This window comes from Phocoena phocoena, chromosome 3 (assembly GCF_963924675.1).
Source record: "Phocoena phocoena chromosome 3, mPhoPho1.1, whole genome shotgun sequence".
Classification (NCBI taxonomy): domain Eukaryota; kingdom Metazoa; phylum Chordata; class Mammalia; order Artiodactyla; family Phocoenidae; genus Phocoena; species Phocoena phocoena.
This window is the reverse complement of record NC_089221.1, coordinates 47,126,380-47,135,482: the sequence shown is the minus strand read 5'-3', so window position 1 is coordinate 47,135,482 and position 9,103 is coordinate 47,126,380. Positions and strand designations below refer to the sequence as shown.

At 42.3% G+C, this 9,103-nt stretch overlaps 1 protein-coding gene across 1 annotated transcript in view; it reads left to right on the top strand.

Moving 5' to 3' along the window:
• Positions 1-625: 625 nt before the first annotated feature.
• PDE4D (phosphodiesterase 4D) overlaps positions 626-9,103 on the top strand; it is an 867,194-nt gene continuing 858,716 nt past the window's right edge. Inside the window, exon 1 of the mRNA XM_065873344.1 lies at positions 626-1,071. Within this exon, the coding sequence (XP_065729416.1) occupies positions 626-1,071 (446 nt within the window). The remainder of the gene's footprint in view (positions 1,072-9,103) is intronic.

Sequence of the window (9,103 nt, the reverse complement as noted above, 5' to 3'; positions counted from 1 at the left end):
GAGGCAAGCGGAGGTGAAGAGGAAACCTCAGGGGCAGTAGGGGCTGTCGGGGGAGGGAGGCGGGGGCACGGGAAGGGGAAGGATCAGGACAGGTCTGACTCTTGACTGCCTGGGGTGGTTTTGGAGAAAGTCACAGCTCGGGCTCACCACTCAGGAGCTGTCCAACTTTTCAGCAGCTCCGGGATCGGGGTTCGGGGGCCCTGGACCGAGGAGGCGGCTACTCGTGCCGCTGCTGCTGCTTCTGCAGCTCCAGCTGCTAACAATTCCTGCTCTCGCCGCCGGCGCCCAAAGGAAGGAAAGCAAGAAGAAAGCGAGGAAGGAGGCACAGCCCGCTGGGGAAGCCGCGCACCGCGCTCCTTAGTCTGGGTGACTCGGGGAGCCCAGGAGCGTGTCTCTGCCCAAACCACTGTGGAGGGAGCCCTGTCGCGTTTCGTGACCCCTCCCGCTGGCAGAGCCCCCTTTCGGTCGTCTCAAGCCTCTGGTGGCTTCAAGTGGGAAGCTGAGCCCAGCCTCTGCTCGGCTCCAGAAGCAGCGGCGGCGGCGGCGGCGGCGGCAGCATCGGGGAGGCGCTCGGGCCAGCGCGGCGAACCGGGCTGGGCAGCAGGGCGCGGAGCCGCGAGCCAGGATGGAGGCAGAGGGCAGCAGCCTGCCGGCCAGGGCGGGCAGCGGCGAGGGCAGCGACGGCACCGGCGGGGCCGCGCTCAAAGCCCCCAAGCACCTCTGGAGGCAAGAGCAGCACCACCAGTACCCGCTCCGGCAGCCCCAGTTCCGCCTCCTGCACCCCCATCACCACCTGCCCCCGCCGCCGCCGCCCTCGCCCCAGCCCCCGTGCCCCGTGCAGCCGCCGCCGGCCCCCCTGCCCCCGCCCCCGCCGCCGCCCGGGGCCGCTCGCGGCCGTTACGCCTCGAGCGGGGCCACGGGCCGCGTCCGGCACCGCGGCTACTCGGACACCGAGCGCTACCTGTACTGCCGCGCCATGGACCGCACCTCCTACGCCGTGGAGACCGGCCACCGGCCCGGCCTGAAGAAATCCAGGATGTCCTGGCCCTCGTCGTTCCAGGGACTCAGGCGGTGAGTGGAGAGCGCCCCCTCCCCTCCGCAGGCAAGGGACCACCTCCCCGTGGTTCAGAATCTCCTCTGTGGTCAGTTTATCACTGGCTTTCCCGCACCCAGGGCCAAATTCTATTCTGGGGATTGCGGGAGGGCGAGCAGGGGCGTGTCTGGCCTTGCTGGAAAGGTTACGATTCAGGTGTGTGTAAGAGACCCCCAAAGTACGGCGTAAATGTTGAGTGTGCGTGTGAGTGTATGAGACAGGGAGAGGGAGAGGGACAGGTTCCCAGTCGTATACACCACCCACCGCTCCCTCCCACCCCCCACTTCCATCCCACCCTGGCGAGTGAGACTAAACAGGCGAATTCCCTTTTCTCCGGGGGGAAGAGGAGGAAGGGTGAAGGAAGGGAGGCGGGAGGTTTGAGCCAGGGAAACACCCAGTAATCTGTCTGCAACCCCCAGAGTAAGAGGGGTTGGCAGGGCAGTTCTGATTGGGGCAGGGGGTGGGGGAATGGGTGAGAAAGCTTGGTCCCAGAATTGTGGCCAAAAGCCCGAGAACAACTCTAGTTTCTCTTTGTCAAGTCGGGAAGTAAATTGAACAGCGAAAGGGGAGAACAAACACGTGGGTGACCTGGAGAGTTTGGAGCAAAATGTTCAGCAATCCTTAGGAGAGGGAAGGAGGGAGAGATGGAAAGAGGGAGGGAGCGGGGATGCTGTGGGAGTTACACTGTGTCGGTGTGTGGTGTGTGCAAGCATTTGTGAGAGGGAGGGAGCGAGGATGCTGTGGGAGTTACACTGTGTCGGTGTGTGGTGTGTGCAAGCATTTGTGTATCGAGTCGTCCCTGCAAAATCCCAGGAAGAAAGTACCTCGTTTTAGCAGAAGGCAAGGCATCGAGATTTGATTACAGTGATTTTCCTCTTAATGTAAATTGCTCCGGAAGACGGGGCAGGGAAGTGGCGTTTCACCCAGAATTTTAATACCAATAGATGCCGACCGCTCCAACTCCAAGGAAATGACTAGTGTAAGAACCAGTTACAGCTGCTCTGAGTAGTCAGCTCCAGATTCTCGACTCAGGCATGGTGGTGGAAGTTGGGCCGGCAATCGGTTCCTTTCCTGGCAATCCAGAAACAGCTCCTTTTTACCCTGTCCCAGGCCCTCCAAGCCACGAATCCCCTCCCCCACACGGACGCGAGCACACACAAATGTTTCAGGAGCTGCAGGTCCTTGGCACGCCTAATGGCAAAGTAGGGCTGTCATCACTAATCTTAGACTTGGGCAGACATTGATGGACTACAAGTCCAAGTCACATATCTGGATCACGGGTAATTGTAAATTGTAAATGGAGGCTGGGTGTGGAAACAGGAAAACCTGGGGCTGGGATTGTTTGTCCAAGTCTAATTGACAGTAGGTTGGATTTATCAGAAAATCTTAATAGTGTTCAAATATGTTTTTCTGAGTTTCTCTCTCTCCTTCCTTCCTTTCCTCCCTCCCTCCTTGCCTTCCCTTCTCTCTTTATGTTGTATATACTATGCTCAAAGGGAATCCAGTCTGATAGAACATCCCAACCCTGATGTGCACACATGCTTCTCACACCCTTTCCCTTCCTCACACCCCTTCCCTTCCTCACACCCCCAGGTACTGGACATTGTTCCTGGTGATGTCACTGTACCTGTTAGATATGAAGAGTGAGAATTGTAGTTAATATCAATTCAGATCAATTTAAACTCTGAAGATTGCTGTGATTTGCAGACATTCATAAAATTAATATGCAAGTTTCATTTTTATAGCCCACACTGCTAAAACCCACACGCAGTTTTACCCTTTGTTTGAACAGGTGGGTGTCCTCCACTTGGGCTAAACAGTATGTCTATGTGGGTCCCCAAAAGTGGAATAAAGGCAAGCATGGCACTTTGTATATTTGACCTATGAATAGAAAATTTTTGTGAGACTGAGCCCTTAGTAAACATTAAATAAGAATAAGAGTTCTAGCTTACTCTGTGGGTTGATTGACTTTGTAGGGTCGCTTACTTAACTTCCTTTTTAAAAATAAAATAGAATATGTCTGAGAGGGTGGAGGGGGAAAAATGAGCTAATTGGAATAGAGGTATTGCATCGCTGATTTGAATTTATTTTTTGCTGTGCTCTCTACACTGATTAATTGTTCTATTTGAAATTTGTTAGTTGAATGGTTTACAGAAAACTAAGATGTATAATATTTACACATAGCTTCCACTGTGGCTCATCTGATAAACCATTGTCATTCTATTTAAGGATCTTTACATCATTTATGTATTTTCCAAACACTCGAACATTGCATGTCAAGATTTCCTTAATAGAGTTGCTTTTACAAATAAATGTATTTTTCAAGGGGGTATGGATATTACTTGCATACTTTAAAGAGAATAGTAGCAATGCTTTAAAATTATCCCCAAAATCACATTAATTATTTGAACCTGTGAACAACACTGAGATGAAATGGCACTGTGTCCACTTTATAGATAAGAACACTGAGACCTAGAGGATGTGAATGACTTGTTCAGTAACACAAGGACTATGAGTACCGGAGCTAAGACTAAACCCCAAGTTTCCTGACTCAACAAAGGCAATGAGTGCTGCTAAAATAAATGTGTGCAGAACCTGGGTGTGTTGACAGAATCAAGAAATATATAAAACGGAGCATGAATTTATATTGATTGATACTACAGTTCATAAAGTCCAAATGGACCAAAAATGAGATATGGTTTAAATCCACTTTTTAAAAAATTGACAGCATAAGCTACGGAAGTAGTGAGAGATTTTTAACCCTTACTTTTAACTTTTGCAGTCCTGGCCATGACACTGGTGTTGTTAATGATTACGGGAGAGGCAAACCAGTGTATTTGTTCACTTCATATAATGCATATGATATAATAATAAATATGAAACAGTGAATTATCAAAGAATCAAATAAATATAATCAGAACATTTCATGTTATTTTCAGTGATCTTCTAAAATGAAACAAACATGTGAGACATGCAAAGAGTGTGTGTACGTATGGCACATGCCTGCGTGTGCCATCATTCAAGTGGAAGGCTAAAATTGTCTTTCAAGTTAATGTCTCTGAAAAGCCTCATGGATGGATGGATGAATGATTCCCTACAGGTTATCCAGAAAAATATGTCTTTTAAAAGGCTATTTTTAGCATGTATAGCAGCATTTCCAGATATTACCATCTTGACTGAAATTTTGAGAATTAGTTACGGTGAGAAAAGCACTGGTAAAGACGTATATACTTGGTTTAATGAAGAAATTTGTATAAACAGGAAGGAGGCAATCCTCAGACATTTCATGATCTGTTCTTTTGATGCCATGGAAAAATGTAGGTATGTTAAATAAATTTTTTAGTAAATTGTATCTAACAAGGTAGATTCATTTTTTTAATCCCAATGTAGAAGTAATCTGAAATAATAAAATTACCAGAGGAATGAGTCTTTATGTTACCAAGAGAACCAAATGAAATATTAACAAAATTTACACTCTTTAAAAAATATATATATATCAAGTTAATCATTTTAAGCTATAGTTCCTCAAAATGTAACAGCTGTTTAAACTGATAAATGATTTAATTATTTATTTGATTTCTTTTTACACAACAAAATATTTTCCTTATCGGTAACATGCTTTTCTAAATCTACAGGAGCTGTACGTTCTCAGTAACAAATTAATGCTCTACATCATTAATCATCAGAAGAACGCAAATCAAAACCACAATGAGTTACCACCTCACACCTGTTAGAAAGGCCATTCTCAAAAAATCAAGAAAATAATAAGTGTCCGTGAGGGTGTGGAGAAAAGGGAACCCTCCTACACTGTTGGTGGGAAAGTAAATGGGTGCAGCCACTGTGGAAAACAGTATGGAGGTTCCTCAAAAAATTAAAAATAGAACTACCATATGATCCAGCAGTTCCACTCCTGGGTATTTATCCAACGAAAGGAAAACTCTAATTTGAAAATGTATATACATTTCTATGTTCGTTGCAGTATAATTTATAATAACCAAGATATAGAAACAGTCTAAGTGTACATCGATGGATGAATGCATAAAGAAATTGTGGTCTATATAGACAAAGGAATATTATTCAGCCATCAAAAAGAATGAAATCTTGCCATTTGATAATCTGGGTGGACTTTGAGGGCATTATGCTAAGTGAAATACGAAATGATCTCTCTTATATGTGGAATCTAGAAAAATTAAAACTAAAACTAAAACAAAAAACAAGCTCAGATACAAAGAACAGATTTGTGGTTGTTTGATGTGGGAGGTTGGGGTGGGAGAAATGGGTGAATTTTTTTTTAATAAATAATTGAAAAATAATTAAGGTTAGAAATTCCAATACCATAGGTGACCCTTGGACGTTATAAAAATATTCTAGGTGACAGAGATGTAAATATCAAAAAAGTAATATTTGATTTAGGTATTTTAGAAGGAAAGTAGCTAAGAGCTATAATTGTGCTCATAAATCTCATGCATATTATAAAAGACTTGTTCGACATTAGGTTTGAAAATGTATTAACATAATATATTAAATGAAAGGAAAAATTAATTCTATTGTAATATTTAAATACTAAAAAAAAATCAGGTTTTTACTTTTCTACTCTGGGTTATAAAGGATATTTCTCAATCAATCAATATGTTTTATTGATTTTTGTCAAAGTTTTGCAGTGTATTTTTTTCTTCATTAAGGGGTGTCATGGTAATCTGAGTTCATGATGCAAAATTTGGATTTCACATTATCAAAATAACTGATTGAAAACTTGATCATTTAAACTCTCTACATCAGTGTGTCTAAGACTTTGGATTTTAGGAAACAGTAACTTTTAAAGAAATATTGGATAACTGACACAAAGTTGCATCTTCAAATTTTAATATGTAAAGGCATTAAGGATATTATTTAAATATTTTAGTATTTAAACAAAAAAGTAAGGCAAAATTCACGTTTTTCACATTTCCTACATGTTGCCAAAACAGTGTTAGCCTTTTTTTTTTTTAATTTATTTTTAGAAACACTAATTTCAACATTTCTGTGTGTTCTGAGACTTCGGTGCATCAGAAGAAAAATATCATGAATCCATTACATTTTTTATTCCGAAATTGCATACCTTCCAAGTGGAGGGGGGAGTGGTGAGAGAGAGCAGGTAGAAGGGAAAGAGAGGTAAGAGCCTGTCTGCCAAGCATGGAGTATACATAAGCCCTTCTCTCATTCTGATTGGACCATTTTGGTTCAATTGCCCACTTATGGAGCAGTGATAGGGAAATATATAACCTGCAGGATCCACAAGATACATTTCTCTAAAACTATGCTAACTATGGAATGTCAAGATGGGGAGGGACTTAAATTTTTTTTTTTTTTTTTTTTTTTTTTTGTGATACGCGGGCCTCTCACTGTTGTGGCCTCTCCCGTTGCGGAGCACGGGCTTTGGAAGCGCAGGCTCAGCGGCCACGGCTCACGGGCCCAGCCGCTCCGCAGCATGTGGGATCTTCCCGGACCGGGGCACGAACCCGTGTCCCCTGCATCGGCAGGCGGACTCTCAACCACTGTGCCACGAGGGAAGCCCTGGGACTTCAATTTAAAGTAACGTGGCCTACCACTGCCCAGCTTTTACACTGGAAGAGACATGTGTCCTGTGGGGTTAAATTACTTTACAGAATAGTTTGCTGGCAGAATGAGAACTGCAATTTATATCTCCCATATCTCCTGACAATTACTTTACATTTCTCATTGTGGCTATGTTTTAACAGTGACTGTCCCCATCTCCCCAGCTATATAGCCTGAAATCAAAAGTTTGAAAATTACTCTTAAAAAGCATTTGTGAGTAAATGGAATCTTCAGATATTGGCAAGAAAGACCATTTCAGAAAACAAAATATTCTTTCACTTTCCAACTTGGATACATTCATATACACACACACACACACACACACACACACACGCGTACACACAGTGATGAATTGGTCACTAATTTCTATCTCCAAACTTGAATGTGGTTTTGGAAAAGTATCTTGGGAAGAGTTCTTAAACATCATATAGAATAATAATGGGAAAGGACTAAACCCTGTTAGCACCTTTTGGTAGTTATTCAAAGGCCTCAAATCTAACATTGGTATAATTATGTCCCTCTTAGAGCTTATTATCCATCTACAAGTTTAAAAATATACAATATGTGAGTCTATAACTTGATTTCTGTTAGTCCTGGCTCATAGCAGGAATGTTGCTAAGGGATTATACCAAATAGCACTCTATTATATTTCAAAAGATGTTGTGGTTAATTTTACCCTGAGGAACATTTTTCTACATTTAAAAATAGGAAACCTAAATTTTCCCAGAGAAGAGGGCATTTCACATTATTTTTTAAAATTCATCAGCTAAATTGATTTGACCCCATATACTCACATACCACCATCACCACCTTAGCAAACCACTTTGGAAATTAAATAAGAAATAAGGTATTTTTTATCATCTATGTAAGCGTTTACATTTATTGATCCGTTTCAGTGTGTGTTATCACCGTTCATCCAGTGGTCTGAAGCCAGTGGTAACCTTAGGCTCTTCCTCTCCCTTGACTCCTGGATTTCAGAGACAACCAAGATCTTTTGATTCTACCTCAGAAATATCTCTTGTATTTTCCATTGTCATTTCCCTGGTTCAAGCCTTCATCATCTGTCCCCTAAACAGTTGCAAGAGCCTCCTAAGTAGCCTACAGATCTAATCTCTCCTGACTGCAATCTATTTTACACTCCAGGCCACCCAATCTCATCCCCTTGTCTGAAATGCTTGTATGATTTCTTTTTGCCTGCAAGACTAAAATCTCAATATCTTAGTCTGACTTTTCAAAGTGTTAGCCCAGTCTCTTTCTCCCAAAAGTCTTGCCATTCATCCTCTTCTGTAAACCCTGTAAAATCACCACACTCAGCTTCTTGCCATGTGCTGAGCTCTCTATGCCTTTTTACACTTCTTTCTTTCTGAAGCTGTTTCTTGCTTCTAGGCTGCTTTCCCTACGTCCTTATTACAGATTAAGTTTGAAAAGTTTGAAAAAACTCATGAAACTTTTCAAACTTAATTTGTATATTACCACTTGTGTGGATATTCCTACAAACAAGAATCTTTTTCTCTCCTGGGCTTTCACATTGCATTTTTGCATATATCTATACTCTAGCAGCTACCAATTGCAGTTTTATTTCTGTCTCACCCATTAACTACATCAGGATCTTTCACAGAGTATGGTTTATATAGGTCCTCGACAAATGCTGAGGTTTTAAATGGGGAGCTAGTAATAATGAAACCTTGCCTTTTCAGTCTGTGCTGTCTCAGAGAGGATACATTTGATTTCCTTAATAATCTCTATGAGGTAAACAGAGCTGGTGATATTTTGCCCATTTTATAGGTGATCAAAGGGAATGTTGATTCTCACAGAAATAGACACGTATACTTATTTAAAGACAGAAATCAGACTTGAGCCTTAAAACTCTTAGTCCGGTGATCTTTTCATCATACTGTGAGATATATATGGGTTGGTACTGGATGAGAAGCAGCCCATCATTTGACTAAGACTATGAAGGCAGAAATTATAATAATCATGAAGAGAGAGAATGCAACTTGTAAGAAAACAACATCAGAATGAAAATAACTCTGGTGGAATAATGTCTCCATTTTTATTTAGAGAGATTCCTTTACAGAGTGAATTGTTAACTTTGGGTTCTTTGGCTCTAGAGGATCTATTACATTTGGGGTTAGGTGCACATTTTGGGGAGAACATTCATCAAATTCTCAAGTCTGTGATCGACAAAATTTAAGGCACTGTGCTCTAAAGTGAACTAAGTCATTAGCTAATTCACTAAGGGAACAATTGTAAGAACATCACATACCAATGGAGTAATAGTCTCACTGGAATGACTGAAAGGAATCCATTTGAAATGGGATTTTTAAAAAATGCAACACTCCAGACAGATAAAATCACAGGATTATTTCAAATGACATAGTCCCAGTGGGATTTTAGAGGAGTAATTGACTTAAA